Raw genomic sequence first — 18,608 nt, 5'->3', positions numbered from 1 at the left:
CATAAATCCACAAAACTGCACACTGCAGAGAATGAATAAAGTGTCTGTAGTAACACGTGTTTTCATCCATCCAAGCATGCCATCTATTTTGAAAAATGTAATTAGAGATTAGTGCTCTTCTTTCATCTGTACTATCTCTGTGATCTGATCTGATTTTGGCATTTTACAACTTCTGGATTGCTTTTAATTAGATCTGGTGTCACAAAATAGATTTTGTGATACTCAAACACCTATTTTTACTAACTGTGCTTTCACATACTAATATATGTGTGTGTGTGTGTGTGTGTGTGTGTGTGTGTGTGTGTGTGTGTGTGTGTGTGTGTGTGTGTGTGTGTGTGTGTGTGTGTGTGTGTGTGTGTGTATGCATATGCATATAGTCGTGCCAGGCAGAGGTCTTCTTCAGGGCGTCAACTCGTTCTGGCAGCACCACCTCTGACAGTTCAGTGGAGCCTCTTTCCACTCATGAGGCTCCTCTTCCCACATGTGGATTTGTCAACAGTTGCTACTTTGTGAGTAATCAGAAAGCCCCTTTTTCTGTGCAAAAGTCTCTATTTTGCTATACTATATGTGGCAATACGTACCTATTCTCATAAAAGGCAGGTTTCTTTGGCTTGTTGACGACTTTAGGACAGGAAAATATAATGGAATATTTTTGTATATCCTGACTGGGTCTGGTTGGCAGAAATATGCAGCAAGACAGATGAGCAAAGAGAGTAAGATGGAGAGAGGGCCGTCAATACTCCAGTCTAGCAGCAGAATACAGGAATGCAAGAACACCGAGTCAATCAATCAGTCAGTCATGCAGAATGATGGAAGGAAGTAGAGAGAGGATAGGAGATTGATAGAGAGGAGCATGGTGTAAATAAAATATTGATCCAGTGAGAATGAGATTCTGGCACATCTATTTGGAGTGACTCACCTGCATACTGTTTGAGTATTAGCCAGTGACTCGAGACCCAAAATGGCAGACAAACACAGTGTAGTAACATGTCGTTTATGCAGATTAGAATAACTTTTAATTATTCATCTCTTTCTCTTTCTCTCCTAAGCCTCGTTCCACATCTCTTCAGGGGATGCCTGATCGAGAGTGTCGCTCTCAGCATCATGAAGACGAGGACAAGGTAGGGTCCATATCATATCCCATACCTCACCTGCCACCCTTCTAGTTCTCCTTTGACTCAGTAGCCTTGAGTTGAGTTTAATTTTTTTTTTTTTTCAGTGTGTAAATGTGTGTGTGTTTTGGCTCTGTGCTCATTTTTCATTTGAAATAAAACACTGTGAGGCTATAGTGATTTTCAGTAGACACAGAAGACAAATGCAATAAAACACCTAACTGGTCACTGTGTATTAATGGACAAATACTTTTCTGCTGTAATACTACATGCAGCACTGATGTTAGACTGCAATATCTTTATAATGTCACACACTTCACTTTATCTGTTTTTGAAAATATTTGTAGGCTTTCTTTTTACATTTGAGTGATATTATGGCTTTACTGATACCACTAACCTTTTTAGTTGCTTTAAGTGGTGTAGTGATGTTTTTTCTCTTGTCATTTGAAAACAAAAGAAAATGTGTCACTGTGCAAATAAGCATTGGCTGTACTGTACACTCTGTTTGTATAGTTCATGTTATACTAATTAAGAATCAGTAGATTCAGTACTGAGGTGAATGTTCAACAAGAGTGAAAAACATTTGAGAAACCATTTTAAAGCTTTAATTATTTAAAAAATGTTTTTTCTGGGTTGCTCCTAATTGTAACAGACAGACATTTTGGAGTGAACTAGTTATCTAACAGCCTTGTTCTGTTTTCTTCCTTCGCTCCAATCCAGTCCTTGACCCACCGCTGTGTATGTGTGTGTTTATGTTTTAACACTGTATGTAGAAGCAGGTGTGGAGTGATTTTGGCGGAAAGATTGATAGTGAGGTGTGGAAGGCAAGTATAATGCTCTCAAGTCAATGAGTCTTGTTCTCGGTCTAACTTCACTCTTTGAGTGTATGCATTTTTGCACTGTGTTAAAAATTCACTGCTTGGGTAAAAGCATGTGTGGCTGATGCTTTAACATAAACTGCACCAACCAAAGCATTTTGTCATGCTTTATGCATTCAAACATCTCTTGTTACTTGGCTGCAGCAATGTGCTCAACTACTTTTTTTGTTCTTTACTTACGTGGCTAAAATATTTTCATCTTGTCTTCCTGCTGACACAGATCCTAAATGTGTTTGCACACACAAATGTGTGTACATGCTACATCTCAACCTTTTTTCCTTGATGCAGCATGCCCCATTACACCTAATATGTGAAAACCATTTCTCCATCCAGCAAGGATACTCTGCCCACACTTGGTTGCATGCTGGTATATACCGTATGGGGTCATAATATTTACATGTAGCTTCTGCCAGGTTGTGTCTTTTTGGCCTGTCTGCCACATTCGTTGTAACCCTTGACTATAATGACAGTTAAAAATATTGCTGTCATGTTGGAACAGGAGCTGAAGTGATTTTTGTTTAAGAGGATCAGGCAGTGAGGTGATTCATGACTGGTAAGATTTCTGGAATGCTGTCGCAGCTTTAGTTGGACCAAAAGCACTTGCGTTCTCGGGAAAAGCATGCAGTTCTTTTGGGAGTTCGACCTGTGCTGTAGATGATCAGAGTAAGCAGTTTAATGTAAATGTAATTTAATGTAATGAGTTTCATATAAAAAGTTTCAGCATCTGAAAATATTGATACCAAATATTACTGCAATCAAGCTTTGTTGTTAGACAGTTAAACCTAAAAGGGAAAATATAAGGTAACACTGACACCACTATAAGAATAACGGGAATTAGGGAACTTCTTGCATTAGTGAAAAGTTAATAGAATCTATCCATCCATTTTCTATACCTGCTTTTTCCTTAACCAGGGTCTGTTAATAGAATATTAAAATATTATAAATATTTAGAATATATAAAAATACAAATCAATTTCCTCTGCATTACCATGCAACTATAAATACCTAAAAATAAAACCAAGTTTTAGAAATGAAAAAGCTCTCATCTGTGTAGAATTTTCCGGTGGGATCAGACCTGACAGTGTTTTAATTCTTATAGGACGCCTGTCCAGGCAATTTTACAGGTTGTATGAGTGAAAGGGGCTTTAGGGTGGAAGCCCAAAAAGGAGGGGGGGTATTTTATTGTCATTTCACTGATGATGTCACCTGTGTGCTCCAGGACCTGCAAGCAGCCACTGTGAACCCTGACCCCAGTCTAAAGGAGTTTGAGGGTGCTACGCTTCGCTACGCATCACTCAAGCTAAGGTGAAATACATGTACAGACACACACATGAGCATACACAAAAACCACACAACCTCTGTTCTTAATTCTCTGCAAGCACCACCATTGCAATTAGCTCAATTGTTTTAATTTTGTTTTTTGCTGTCCACATATACCAACTTGCTCTCACTATTGGTCTCTCAAATAGTTTAGTTTAGTTAGTTTTTCTAATCTTGTGTTTAATCAGTGTTGGAGTTAAATAAGGTCAGTTAGTTACTTAATTCTCTTTTAGGCAACTATTGCAAGTAGCTTTGATAAATTTGCACACATAACAGGCACCTTGTTAATAAAACAGAAAATAGTTGCAGAGGGAACACTTCTTTTAACCTTTCTTTACATGTTTTTTTCAGGAACCGTCCAGCAGTGGAAGAAGACGAGTCTAGCAGTGTCAACAGTGATCCAGAAGCAAAGGTAGCAAGTTATTTCCTTATTATCATTTAATAACCTGTATGTTGCATATTTTATGGTATCTGTAGGTCTTGAAAAGACTTAAAAAGCCTGATATTTGGTTCAATCTAAAAAAGGCCTTAGAAGGTATTAGAAAGTCTCAATTTTCATTTACAATGGTCAGGAATATTTTTTCCTCCTTGCCATAGACGGGGTGCAGGCTGTCAGGAGATATTATACAACTCTAAAGCAGCAGTAGCAAATACTGTTGCCATTGCAGGAATGTCATACGCTCAGAACAGAAAAGCAAAAACCTATTTACTGACAACACTGCAGAAACACTAATATTTATCTCCACATTAATACGTTGTCTTTTTTTTCAGCATTCTAGCTTGTGTGTGTGTGTGCGTGTGTGTGCATGCGTGAGTGCAGAATACCCCTACTTGTGGAGAGTTATCTGTAATACAATAAGTTACACACTCTAGACTTATAAACATGCATGAAGAACGTAATCAACATTCACAGCACACATGGCTTCTTGTTCAAATGGTGTATGTTATAGTCTGTTGAGGTCTTGGGTGTGTTTGTGTATCGATGGTTAAGGTTGTTAAGGACTGTGGTCTTATTTACTTAAGCAATACTGACTCCAAGTGGTGAAACAGAAGTACAATTCCACATTGGTGCAGTAATTACAAGGCCTTCCACACCTCCTAACCTAAGATTCATATGGGACATTTAAGCTTTTAATCAAGGAGTCAAGCTCAATAAAGCATTACTCAATAGAATATCACTTCTATTCATGTTATGGTTACCAGCAAATGTCATTCTAAGGTATGAACTCAATTTAGAATTCATCTAATTAAAGTGGAAAAATAGATTTAATATTTTATCTGGCCTGATACACAGCCATTTCATTCTGTCACAAACCACAGAAGACTGCAGGAAGGTACATTTTAAGCTGCATGTGGTGTTCCCACAGATGGCTAAATACAACTAAGACATTGCAGATTAGAGTTTAAAGGCAATGCTCAGCTTGATGACGTGGTGCTGATTAGGCTGTCTACTGTTTGCTTCCCCTTGGTGTTTGTCTGGCAGAAATTCACAATCCTTAGCAACAGTGACATTGTGATGAATACCATACACAAACAGAGATCTGCAGTCAGGGCATCTGGTCTCACAGCAAACAGCCCACTGCAGTATCAGGAATAGAACAGTGCCTTTCTACTGAGGCAAGGAGCTAAATACAAACAAAACCTCACTTAACAACCTTGATCTGTCAAAATCTAAAAAACTTTGCATAACTCACGACATACTTTTGAACTATTTAAGTGTCACACAGCCGATGAATTCCAGGTTTTATATTTTTATAATCAGGTTTAAAAGTCATTTAAAAGTGTTCTGCTTACTGTCTGTCAGTTCTGTTTGTGACTTTCCCTCTCTGAACTCGTTCATCATGAATGTCTGTGGTCTGAGTACACTCCAAATGCCCTGTGGAAATCAAATGATTACTTGACGTGAACAGCTTCATTTAGTAACTCACTCTCTCTCTCTCTCTCTCTCTCTCTGTGTGTGTGTATATATATATATTTATATATATGTTTTAATGTTTGTGGAGGTTGGCTCTAGCCTCACAACAGTTCAGTTGAAGTCATGTAAAAAAATATACCATACCAGACCCTAAAACAAAAGGTATTTGGAAATATGCAAAAAAATTGTACATGTAACAGTTATATTTCTGTGTCCTTCAGTGTTTTGCAGTGCGCTCTCTGGGATGGGTGGAGATGGCAGAGGAGGACTTGGCTCCCGGAAAGAGCAGCGTTGCCGTTAACAACTGCATCAGACAGCTGTCCTACTGCAAGAATGACATCCGAGACACTGTCGGTATTTGGGGAGAGGTGAGGTCGCATATTATGTGGGTGTGTGTGTTCTGTTTTCGATGCAAAATAAATCCTGATACGTTCATAGTTTTTAAAAGTAGGGGTCTGGATAGTAGGAGTGCTTGAACAAATTTAAAAAGATGAATAAAGGGTGAGGGTGGAGCAGTTAAAGAGCTGCAGAAGTTAGAGGCAGCAGTCTTCTGAAATGTATATCAAAAGATAGAGGGAGTAATGAGGAGAGGAAAGCAGAACCTTCTCTCTGCAGTGACTGTGTTTAATGTGAGGTGACAGCACAGATTCATTTTGCTTTTATCTTCCACCCTCTCTTTTAGGGTTGATCATTTATTTAGACGCCTTCAAAGCCAAAGGACATATACAAACCTACGCACCATACATGCGCACAAAGTCAAATATACAAGTGAAGGAAAACGCTTGACCTATGAAAGAGCTACTTTTTGCAACATCTTGAGCTGCAGGAAATAAAGACTGAATTTTATGTTGATGACTTGGGGTAAGGCACTGAAAGGTTATGTTTGGGATGAGAGCTAGGATTAGAAAGTAGTCCCTCTGGTTTAGGTTACGCTAAGTGTCCAAGATTTGAATGTAAGTGAATATAAACTCCTCATGATGAATGAAAATACACTGTGTGCGTGCCTCTCCAGGGAAAGGACATGTACCTGGTGCTGGAGAATAATATGTTGAACCTGGTTGACCCGATGGATCGCAGTGTGCTTCACTCTCAGCCAATCGCAAGTATCCGGGTCTGGGGCGTTGGCAGGGACAATGGCAGGTTAGTCATCATGCCATTGCTCTTTTTTTTCTTCAACAATTGATTGATGCCCTTTTGCTTGACTTTGTGATAAATGAGTGTGTAAGGTGTCATGTTGCGATTTTCTCAGACAGTATTCGTGTCGTCATCTTTAACATTTTTATGTTGTAAATACGCTGAGGAGATTGCTGAGGAGGGCTTGACATAACATATTGGGGTGTCATCTCCATTTGTTAAGTTTTTGAATACGTATTTTATGAATTAGTCGCTAATGAAAATTCAGTAAACAATCAGTAAAAGGTCAGGGTAACACATCAGAACAGGTCATGTGGTGAGGGACAGAGGAGAGGAGTTAATGATTGTCGAAGAAGGGATGCTAATGAAAGATTAATTCATCAGTTTAAAGGAGAGGATGAGAGGGAGAAAGCCTTTATTGTCTTTCACCACAGATCCCTGCCTGTCTATCAATAGCTCGCTTAGCACAGCGGGCTACACTGAAGATAAATTCACTCACAGCAAGACTGTCACAGTGCTCAGCAGTTCCTGGGTTTGATGTTTTCCTGGCCATATTATGGCTAAAATATACCTCTAAAATAAACACACTGTGGCTGTGCAGCTGGGCAACCAGTAGAGGGTGCTGTGTGCTGGTGTTTTATAGATAAAAAGATACAGAATGTAGGTTATCTGGCACAGCCGGGTGATGTGGATCGGAGTGGATGGTAGCTGCTGTATAATTTGAGCTGACATGTGCCCGCGCATGTACATGCACACACACGTACACACATACACATACAAAAGCATGTATGTACTCAGTAGAAAAGGCAAGGCTAAAAGCTCTTGGCATAAGTGGAACTGCAAAATTCTGTTGCCTTAGGAAATTCTGTCTTCTCTCATTCATACCACACACACACATTCATGCAGGAATATGTTACAATATATATTTGTAATATAAACTCACCCATCAGATAAAACCAACCTGTGTACTTCAGCTTTTATTTCTACCATGTACAAATAGCATGAAAGTCAGAGCAGTGGGAATACCTCAGCTGTAGCAAGGAGGAGGAGGAGAGGAGATTGTTGGAGGGAGGGTAGAAAAGGGGGGTTTTGGCAGGAGAGAAGGATAGAAGGGGATGAAGCTGCCAGAGGGGGAGGTATGGTTAGTGTTCACTGGGTGTGGAGCAGGCAGGTTGAGGAGTGTGTGAATGCATGTCCTATCTCCAGGAATAGATGGTGTGAGTGTCTAAAGAAGCTCCCGTACACAGGATTACCTGCCTAAATAGGAAAGCAAACCACTGTGAGTATATTTATATTCAGTCCTGCTCGTTTGTTTTTATTCTAAAGTAGGAAGAAAAGAAAGAGAACCCACAGATACGAGTAATGAGGCCTCAGTCTATAGGGGATCTTGCTGAGCAGGTAGTTTGGCTTGATTTTTACAGCCAGTTTGAGATGTGCATGCTACAATTTTACAGGAACTCAAGTGGAGTGTAAAAATTGGAGGTACAGTAGTTGTGTGCATGGTGGTTTACCAGTGGGTGGGTGGTTAAATGAGGGTGGCAGTGCTAAATACTAATAGATAACAAGAAAGGGATTCATACTAATGTGAATTCTTATTTTTTTAAAAAGGCAAAATGTTTGTAATGCAGGGGAAGCTCCAATCAATGAGATGTGCAATGGTAAACTAGTGAGATATTTTTCTCCATTACCGTATATTGTATATGCATCCAAAATTTATTGCAGTTTTATTGTTATATCTGAACGGTGTATGTAGCAGTGCAAAAATACCCTTGGCTGTATGCAGTTATTTTCTGCACATCTCTGCCCATTTTACCTCATTTATATAGAGGTTGATGGACTTTTCAGTTTGAACATGGTTAGAGGGAGGTAACAGCAGCAACCATGCTTCACTATAGAATTTGAAACCTGGTTAGAACAGGGATTCTCCTTTTATCTCTTATACACACTCTTATAGATACATCCATGCAAATGATGGAGTGCTTGTGTCACTGTAGGAATTGTACCCCAGTGCCTCCCCTCCCCCCACATGCCTTGAAACTCATTATTGCTATAGAGATTAGAGATTCCCACAGCAACCTTGACATTTCAGGGGTGTCGGTATGATGATAACATTCTATTCAAAATGAGATATCACCCCGTTTCCCCCCTTCTCTTTCTCTTCCTCTGTCTCCTCTGAGTTTTATCGTCTTTCTATCCCTCTCCCTCATCTGGGTTTTTCATTCTGCCCTCGTCTTTATGCTTTTATTGTTTTCAAGTACATTGTTGCAGTTCACTTCCAATTTCTCCACTCCAGTATTTCACATTTCCCTCATTATTTGTCTTACTGTTCTCCCCACACCCTCCCCAGTGCCCCCCTTAAATAATTTGTTTTGTTTTTAAGTGGCTTTTAGAAACTGTCAGCCTGTTTTTTTTTTTTTTTTTTTTTTTTTTGAGGAAACACAAACCAGCAGTAGCAGAATTAAAGTTAATTGTGCCCAACCAGATCATGTCTGTGACCCACTATTTCTTCCTTCTTTTTTCTTTCACAGTGTATTCCATTTCTGTCATTTTTTTTAATGTATACTTCAAGATTAAATATGCATAAAAATTACCTGCACCATACACACACACACATGCATTAATTTTCAACTCTACTACTGAGGCCATTTTTCAGAGGGCGAGTAGTTCTGTTGGAGCAAAGGAGAAAATGAATATGTCACTCAAAGTTTAATATGTGTGTGAGTGAGTCTTTTTACCTCTTGTCCCACAGTAGGGGGTTAGTACAGTGTGAGTATTTGTTCTACTAACTGTCTGCCTTTCCTCACATGCTTCCTTGGACACAGAGAAAGGTAAACACATTCCATCTTTTCATCCCCAACCCTTCTTCAGTATCATCTCTGTCGTTCCTTATTGTTTCATTTCCTCTGCGTCTCATTTTTCTCATCTTCAAAGTAGCTCCTGATGTACCGTGCCACTGTGCGCACACACTTAGAGATGTAGGAAATGAAGGTGACCTCCTCTGTCCCTCTGTCTACAAGCATTTTTTTTTAAGTGTGCACACACACATATGCGCATACAGACAAACAGGAATCTTTTGTGGGGAGTTTCCCCTGGGGAGCTGGGCTCAGAAATCTTGTTAACCCTCAGGCCTGTCTCCCATTGCAAGTATATTGACACACATGCTTGAGGGAAGTTATTTATGTTGGTTCAATGTGCATATCTGAATGATGTACGTACGTGTTTGTGTTGTACTGGTTTAATTTGATGCAGCTACAGTGTTCCCTCTCCCTCTGTCTCCTGTCCTCCTTCTTTTCATTCTTTCTATTCAGTGTAGTTAAATAGTTTTTGCTTCCAGAGGGCCCAGGGGAAAGTTCTTCCCTCTTGTCACTCTATTAAACTCCCTACTGCATCATGCTGTTCTATTGATCTCGGGGGTCCAATGACTTGCTTGTGTATATGTGTGTGTGTTTGTGTGCGTGTCCTGTGTTTGTATGGATTGATAAAGGTCAGTTCATCTGTCATCTGTCTCCAAGAGCTGTCGCCCTCAAAGCTAGACACTCACACACACCGTTTCATCATTTATCTTTCTTGTAGTCCTGAAAGTAGCCCAACAAACTCTCCTCCTTTTAATTGTCAACATTAACCCTGTATTTCCCTCTTTTCTAGGGACTTTGCATATGTGGCAAGGGATAAAAACACCAGGATCCTGAAATGTCATGTGTTCCGCTGTGACACGCCAGCCAAAGCCATCGCCACCAGCTTGCATGAAATCTGCTCCAGGGTGAGTCTCTCAGGCTGGAGGAGTGTTCAGACATGAGTCCAAGTTTGGATTTGGCAAGTAGGCCTAGATAAAGTGTCAAATTGTTGGAATAACATTTCCCCAACAGAATAGGCAAAAAAGACACTATCACAAGAGACAGCTCATTTTACGGAAACACTGAAATTAAACTTTTAAAAAACAGAAACTGGCAACAATTTCCCATGTGTTTCCTCAGACAGTTTACTCAAGCACCCTCATTCTGTAATCCTATTGTCTGAGAAACTATATATCCACGCTACACTGAAATGTCGAGCCTCAGGAATCCATGTATAGTTTTTATCATGTTTACTATTCCACAGTGTAGGTATCTGTAGTCAGCTCATCAAGAATTCATGCCCCTAAAGTGATTCTCTCTTTAAACAGTTATCAGAGAGCTTTCTTCACATTGCATATCCACTGTGAGAGGAGCAGATGAATGCAAACACGGTTGGGGAAAAAGGATTCAAACTATGTTTTTATTGTGTTTGCTTTATTCACTGAATTAATGGACTTTCCTTTTGTCTCAGTAAAATGCATTTATGGCTTTTGATTAATTCAATTTTTGCAAAGCTATTTAAATGCTTTTATTATTTATGTGGACTCATAATTTGCTGTTAAAGTCTATGTAGCATTAAAAAGGTTTTTTAATAGTGCCATTTGTCCTTCTTCACATCCTTCTTACCCTCCATATTTCAGTCAGCCTACATTATAGAACACTGAATGTGTTGAATTCAGGCTTGTTACACATGAAAAAGGATACATAAGTAAAGGTGAAGATTAGCAGGATGCTGTTGGTGGAAGCAGATTGTATGTGACAAAATGTATGATGGACATTTCTGTGTGTGTGTGTGTGTGTGTGTGTGTGTCAGAATGATTTTTTTCTTCTTTTTGTCTCTGTGGTTCTATGTTTGAAAAAGCTTTTAACCTTCTTTGGAAAGAGGAGTGTGACCTGCTTAATGTGTGTATGTCTGTGCTCCCCAGGTGAAATGGGTAGACAGCACAGGGGTATCTGGGATAATGCTTCTCTAGGTTTTTCTTAAGCTCTTTTGTGTTAACTCTCTTCACCCTCTTCTCTTCTGTACCCAGTTTTGATGGATATTTATACTGTATTTACTCATAGTTCTGTTCCCTTCTCTTTCTCTTTTTCCCTTTCCATCCCTGTTTCACCCTCAGATAATGACAGAGCGAAAGAATGCCAAAGCAATGGCAGGAGGCTCTCTCCAAGACAGAATGCAGGCAGGACTAGATCTTCCTTTACAAGGTAGGCTTCATTCAAATCGCAGTCTTTTTGTTCTTCACCTTTTGCACATTGGTGTGCATTACTGGTGCCACCTGTCAATTAAGGAAAAAGTGCAATGACATGCATAATACAAACAGAAGATAGACCCACTCCTGAAAACATTGCTCTACTTGTGGTCAAAAACCCTTCAGGGTGTCTTAAACACTTTTTTGCAGTTTGCCAGTTTAGTGCTTGATGCTCCGGTGTACAAGTAGGATTAAGCAGTTTCTCTTACCTTATTTTCTTTTGCATTGCATGGATGGAAAATTCCATTGGAAAATACACGTTACTGGTGAAAGGTTTCAGATCAAATAGTTCTAGGGACTAGTTTGGACTACCCCACTGAGGAACGAACCTAAAGACTAGAGACTGTAAGGGCCTCTTTTCTGCTTGTATTCACACTGCTATAGGTGGTTACTGCAGTGACATCACTTCTGCATGATATTCAACAACACTAGCAAAAATTTTTAGGTTTCATTTTGATCTGTCTAAATTTTTCTGAATTTTTTAATCATATAGGCAGCCTGGAGTTTTCGTCAGTTGTCGTTTGTGGTTTTTTTTTTTTTTTTCCTCCATGCCAAAAGCCATTATTCACGCTACAAAAATTAACTTTTAAAAATAGTGGTTACTGGTGCTGCTTTGGCTTAAGTTAGTGTTTGATGAATCACTCATGATTCCTATTGTACTGAAAAGTACCTACTCTGGAGTAGGAGCTAAAAAAGTCCCTGAAATTAGTGTTCTAAGGACTATTATAGTTCTCAGTTCCTACGATGCGAACACACAAAAAAGAGGAAATGTTCTAATAACTATGAAAATGTTCCTCTGGTCTGCAAGAACTTGAAGTGAATAAACAACATAACTAAACAAGCATAACTTCACAACTTTTTAATATATTTTTTTATCCTACATGTGGTAACGTTATGACCATTTTTAGATACACCTTAGATACTTACAAGCATCTATTAAATGTGGGTTTGGCTTCTCCCCAGCAGAGTTCCCCACACCAAAGACAGAACTGGTTCAGAAGTTTCAGGTGCTCTACCTTGGGATGATGCCTGTGGTCAGACCAATAGGTCAGTTTGACACACAAACAGTGCCCATGCAAACTGAATACTGCTTGAGTACAAGAATACAATGCAGTGTATATGCAAGTCTATATGATGTAATGTTGAGTGTTTGATAACACAGTTTTAAAAATGTATAGTAAATATGTTTTTATTTGTTTTCTTTGTTGTTAACATCGTCTGCTTCAGGTATGGACATACTGAATGGAGCTATAGATAGTCTAATTGGTTCTTCTAACAAAGAGGACTGGACTCCAGTAGCTCTCAATGTGGCAGATGCTACTGTCACCATCAGCAAAGACAAGGTCAGACATGGAACTGCCACTGCCCTTACATACATGTTTTTAGAAGTACTTCTCCCAGTGTCCCCTTATCGGTTTTATACTGTTTTTAAATTGAACAGGCTTTAATGTTGTTGTCTACCAGAAAGGTAGAAAGCTGCTACCCAGATTAATGAGACTGAACACTCCATATAGATTAAACTGCATATAAACAAAATTCGACCACACAGATGGCATAAAATTACTTTTTTCCTCATTTAAATAAGTTATGGATTTTAGTTTTAACAGAAAGGCACATAAATCCCAGCAGCGCCAGTGGACATGTTTATTAGGAGGCTGAAATTTTATTACTGGGTAGTTTTCCTGAATGAATGTGTGTAACTATTTCTATAAGCACAGAAAAATCTTAGATGATTTAACCCTCTCTCTCTTAAACATGTAGATTTTATATTCAATCTCATGCGTCGATATTTTTGACCAGGACGAAGAGGAAGTACTCGTGGAGTGTCGCGTGCGTTTCCTGTCTTTTATGGGTGTCGGGCGTGATGTGCACACATTTGCCTTCATCATGGATGCTGGCGGCCACCGTTTTGACTGTCACGTCTTCTGGTGTGAGCCCAACGCTGGGAGTGTGTCCGAGGCTGTACAGGCAGCTTGTATGGTGAGTGACTGAGCGAGAACACAGAGCTGACAGCACGATTCAAATACTGTGAGCCAGCTCTCATAAGGTCAGTAAAAAAAAAAAAAAAAAGGAGTCTGAGTGAATATAAATGCATGCTGAAATTTCAAGTTAAAACTGTGTGATCAGGAGTTTGTGGGAGATGGAGTTTATCGTTGTAACATAATCATGAATTCTAATTAGAGTTTTAAAATGTATAATGTGCCTGTGTCTCTAGGCTTTACCATAAGTAGGTAGACTTCATGTATATTAAAAAACATTGACACTCTTTTCTCTAGCTGAACTAAAGAAATGCTTTATTTAGATCTTGTTTGCACATACAACTCAGAAAATCCTCATAAAGTTCAATCAGGAATAACAAGACAATAAACAAATGATCTTTTATGCATAACTATCAGAACCATTTTGGTTTTCTGAAAATGGCTGCTTGATTCCTAAAATGTTTGAAATTCTTTATAACCCAAGGTCATCCACTAAAAGTACAGACATGTAGACATTTAGAGCCTTCTTAGTGTGAGTGAAGGAGTGCCTGTGTTTAATTTGGGTTTAGTCTTTCACTCTTGATAGATCCAACCCATATGCTTTATTCAGGCTATACTGGAACCAATGCATTGTTGGTGTAAAACATTCATTCAAATCAAGGAAAGCCATCTAAAGTTAAAATATAGTGTGTGTCACTCTGTCTGTAAGAGGACATTCCTGCAAATTATCTAGTATAGATTTTCTGTTTAAGGTCAAGTGGTAAATTGTGTTACACACTGTTTGCTGAATGTTTTTAAAAATGTACACTAAATTAGTAATCACTGTAACAAACCCATAATACTGTTTTTTATTTCATCATTATAGTTCCCATAATCACTACTCAGAATACTCTCTGTGGTGTTCCTGTTATAATGCAGCCCATTAGTGGAGGGAGCTCGCCTTCCTCCTCTCTGCTGCGTGAGTCACAGGATTAGTCGGCTGCTGGCTGTGCTATTGATCATACATCAGAACTTATGGACACACACACACACACACACACGCACGCACACTAAAACTGATTCATGTTGACAAGAATCATCAGTCATTACTATTGATTACAGCTAGCAGCCTGCACCAGTCCAGCTTTCGCTCCCTCTCTCACACACACAGACACACACGTTTGTACAGCTATCTTTATCAGGACATTCATTGACATAATGCGTTCCTAGCCTCTTACCTTGTCATAAGTCTAATTCTATCCCAAACCCTAATACCAAGCCTTAACCCCCGGACAGCCTTCTGAAGGTGTCTAGGGCAGAGAGCATTTTGGCAGGTCCTCACTTTTACAAAATGTCCTCATTCCCATTGTATAAGAATCAAACTGGTCCTCATAATGTATAGCCTTACAAGTAAACATGTACACACTCTTGTGTAGGCAGCTCCACAGTCGTACACTCAGCAGCTGTAACTCTCTGTTATTTACAGTATGTCTGTCTCTTCTGCCCTTGCTCCTTCCCACTCTCTCAGCTGCGGTACCAGAAGTGTTTGGTGGCTCGGCCTCCCACCCAGAAGGCTTGTGGCTCATCGCCCCCTGGTGACTCAGTGTCCCGTCGGGTCTCGACCAGCGTGAAGAGAGGCGTCCTGTCTCTCATTGATACCCTCAAACAGAAAAGACCTGTTACTGAATTGCCGCAGTAACCACAATGAAGCATTACCAACTCCCTGTCACAAACCCGAGTCACCATGGTAACTCACCACATCGCTGCCAAAACCCCTCAACACCACAAAGCACCCCAGTAACCATGGAAACACAGTAAAGCCCAAGGGTTTGAGAAATCTTGTCACAATCCCTTCGCTTTTCTGGAGCAAATTGGAGTTTCACCTTAGGGGCTTGTCAGCTCTTGAACAGAAAAGTCTCTTTTCTCAAAATAACTCAGATTAATAAAGACTCAAGTCCCACAGTGAGAAAGAATAACCATGAGAAGCGCCTAAGTGGTGATTGCAAAGTTGTTGATGTACATAAAGTAACTCTCACCCCCCCACCGTACAGAGGATTGAGGAGAGGAAAGCAAAAACTGAAGCAGGAAGTGCTCCTTCAAGCATAGCACATGTGATGAGTGAGCTCATTGCTGTCCAAACTGCTGATCTCTCCATGCTCGTAGTGTATTTGTGTCTGTGCCTGTGCTGCCAGCATGACCTCATACACCTGGCCACATCCTGTTGTTCACCTGGTTGTCCTGTTAGTCTGTAGTGGCTTTTCACCCATCTGCTCTATCTAATTATCCTCAGTAAACTGTAACAATAAGTAAATGCAATGAAGAAATCATGAAAGCCACCGTGTCGGATTATTATATCGGTAAATAAAGAAGGAAAGAAAGAAGGGAGCTGCTACAGACTAGAGATTGGGCTGTCAGTCTAAACACTCACTAGTTCAAAGATCCTGCATGAGCTTTTTATATAAAAGTGAATCATTCTTGACAATATCACTACGCTGCTGCTTCTTTCAGAGACTGAAGGCGTGAGAAATCGCAAGCCACATTGTTTATCCTGTCATCTTAGCTCTTTACGTCTTGTCAGCTGTGCAAGAATCAGCCTGGAAGGTCTAAACGAGTGGTGACCTTTCACCCGAAGCATCCTTCACATGCTTTCCATTGTTGTCTTGTTTTTATTCATTTGTTATCCCTTGGAAAATGAGAGACGATAGCCATAATGGAGGAAGAGACGCAGGGATGGACAGTGTTACCCCCTCTTGCCACTGCTCCCCTGCTTTGTGGTAAACAATACTAGACTGCTGCTCCAAATACAGGAGACAACAGCATGCTGCTCTTTGATACACATGCTGGAGGAAAATCTGACTGATTAGTCCTTTAAATCCCACCTCAGTATCAGTCCCTAGAGACTTCGTGTTCACTAATTGAAGGAGATTGGTGACATAGGAAATCTTGGAGTGAAGTAGGAAGACTGGAGGAATGTGTTTTTATACCTGGGTATGGTTGCAATGATTTTGTCTAAACTGCAAGGAGCTGAGGAGGAGGAGGAAAAGCAATTTTAACTCCAGCCTTTGCAGTTGTCAAGAGGAAAGCCAACATAGACATATATTGACTCAAACAATATGACTTTCCCTGGCTGCTATCTGTGTCTCCAGGGTTCTGTTCACTTGAATGAGCCTTCTCTACTTTTTTTCCCATTGCCTGCTTATGTATTTGTACATTTCTTTCAATTATTGCCACAAGATCAAGCTCTTGATCTGTTTTGTTTTTTTTCCCTCACAAATCTCAATAATCCACTCCTAGATCCCTACCACATATCAGACGAGCTTGGATGTATGATCGTAACTAATGAAGTTCTTTATCCTAATTCAATCATGACTACTTATTTTTAATCCCCAGACAGTTCTCTTCTATGTAGGGCAGCAGGTAAATGCTGAATGTCTGACTACTTTAATAAACCCCACCTGTCAAGCTTTAGCTGTCTCCACATGAATAAACAGTATGCACAGGGTGAGAGTAGGAGAGATACTCTGCATTCAAAGAATTTGGGTGATGATGATGGTGCCTTTCTAGAACTGAGATCAGAAAAATACATGTATAAGAAATGGAATAAATCACATGTTAATCTGCTTTAATGTAAACATCAACCAGCATTCCCAGAAACCTAGTTTACTAGCTACAGTAGCAACGTGCCATTTATCCAGTTAGGATCATGTCACTCAGTATCCCCAGTCAGCTTGAAAAATGTTAAAAATCCCGAGATGGTTTTTCCATCCATCCATCCATCCATCCATCATCTATACCCGCTTAATCCTTAACCAGGGGAACAGGGATCTGCTGGAGCCTATCCCAGCTCTCTTTGGGTGAAAGGCAGGGGTACACCCTGGACAGGTCATCAGTCCATCACAGGTCCACTTAGAGACGAACAACCACACACACTCACTCCTATGGACAAGATGGTTTTTAACCAACTCTAAGTTCTAGCTCATAGCATTAGCTTACACTAGCTACTAACAGCTAAAAAAAAAAAATCACAATCATCAGTTAGAAATAAGAAGCTGTTTTAATTTGTTTTGTAAAATTGAAGAGGTTACTGTTATCAAAGTTATTAAAGTTAGTTTTATTTTAAAGCAGAAACACTTGTCACTGCTGCCCCTGTGCCATGTGAGGAAAGGAAAGCTTGACAGGCGTAGCAACAGCTAACAGACAGGGAATAGCAAATGGTCAGTCTGTTACAGGTGTAGGTGTGTGCTCTCTGTTAACTTACAAAGGAAGGAACTAGGAGTGTACTTGGGATTTTGTTGAGAAAACTCAGCCATATCACCTTCTTTTGTCACAAGGATGTTGAAATGTGAACAAGATGAGAAAATCTGTTGTGTACATAATATCCATTTATTTTACCTTTTGCATTAATCATTGTTATAAGCTATATTTTCCGTTTTGAATGTCCTTAGTTTTCTATGATTTTCTTGAAATGAAATGCCTTTTTTGAGAACTCACCAAATGGCCAAAGTGTAAAATACTGATATACATTGTTGTAGATAAGAAAAATATCAGAGCAAATAATGAAAACAGGAGAGGTGATTGGAAATTTTCCCAGTTGTCACTTAAGTTGATGCTGAATTTAACTGAGCAATTATCTATGCATTCTTTTAATCTTGAGAAAAGGAAAGTCGTAAAAAGCCTTGCATGCCCTCGGGATGGTTGAAAGAACGACTGTATGTACTTAACAGAAATATTTTTTATTTTATTTATTCTATTTTATAAAGGTATATACTGATTTTATTAGTTGAGGCAAGTGAAATCTCTTGACTCAGTGTCATTGTCTCAGTCCCTGGTTAACTCACAAGGCTCCGCTTTGCAGAAAAAGGCAGATAAAGGAATATATCTTCACCCTGTACAGTGCACTGAGAACTGGCAGTGTCCTGCTGGACTGAACAGTTAACAGGAGCGATGAGGAGGAGGAAGATGAGGAAGATGGTAACAGCAGCCGACTCCCAGTTTCTCTGTCAAGCTCACAGACATATACAACAAAACACAAACACACACTCCATTTCCCACAGATGGATGTGTTGGCTTCCGTTTGCTGCTCACTGATTTGTACACTCTATCAATGTAACCAGTTGTGAGAATAAACAGCATTACAAAATACACCACTTTATCTTTCCTGTGTCTGTGTGTGCATTAGGCCCAATTATTTTTAAAATTAAAACCTTT

General features: G+C 39.7%; 1 protein-coding gene across 7 annotated transcripts in view; it reads left to right on the top strand.

The window, feature by feature from the left end:
* apbb2b (amyloid beta (A4) precursor protein-binding, family B, member 2b) overlaps window positions 1-18,544 on the top strand; it is a 49,871-nt gene extending 31,327 nt beyond the window's left edge. For 5 of the 7 annotated variants that reach the window (XM_026302875.2, XM_026302873.2, XM_026302876.2 and 2 more), the window contains 13 exons: window positions 378-509; window positions 1,050-1,121; window positions 1,886-1,936; window positions 3,210-3,295; window positions 3,662-3,722; window positions 5,447-5,593; window positions 6,238-6,365; window positions 10,005-10,119; window positions 11,311-11,398; window positions 12,406-12,489; window positions 12,670-12,785; window positions 13,243-13,422; window positions 14,929-18,544. In XM_026302875.2, the coding sequence (XP_026158660.1) occupies window positions 378-509; window positions 1,050-1,121; window positions 1,886-1,936; window positions 3,210-3,295; window positions 3,662-3,722; window positions 5,447-5,593; window positions 6,238-6,365; window positions 10,005-10,119; window positions 11,311-11,398; window positions 12,406-12,489; window positions 12,670-12,785; window positions 13,243-13,422; window positions 14,929-15,099 (1,431 nt within the window). In that variant the 3' untranslated portion in view covers window positions 15,100-18,544. The remainder of the gene's footprint in view (window positions 1-377; window positions 510-1,049; window positions 1,122-1,885; window positions 1,937-3,209; window positions 3,296-3,661; window positions 3,723-5,446; window positions 5,594-6,237; window positions 6,366-10,004; window positions 10,120-11,310; window positions 11,399-12,405; window positions 12,490-12,669; window positions 12,786-13,242; window positions 13,423-14,928) is intronic. The other 2 variants (XM_026302877.2, XM_026302878.2) reach the window with 2 other exon arrangements.
* The last annotated feature ends 64 nt before the right edge of the window (window positions 18,545-18,608 follow it).

Source organism: Mastacembelus armatus, chromosome 1 (assembly GCF_900324485.2).
Source record: "Mastacembelus armatus chromosome 1, fMasArm1.2, whole genome shotgun sequence".
Classification (NCBI taxonomy): domain Eukaryota; kingdom Metazoa; phylum Chordata; class Actinopteri; order Synbranchiformes; family Mastacembelidae; genus Mastacembelus; species Mastacembelus armatus.
This window is presented reverse-complemented; position numbering and strand designations above follow the sequence as displayed.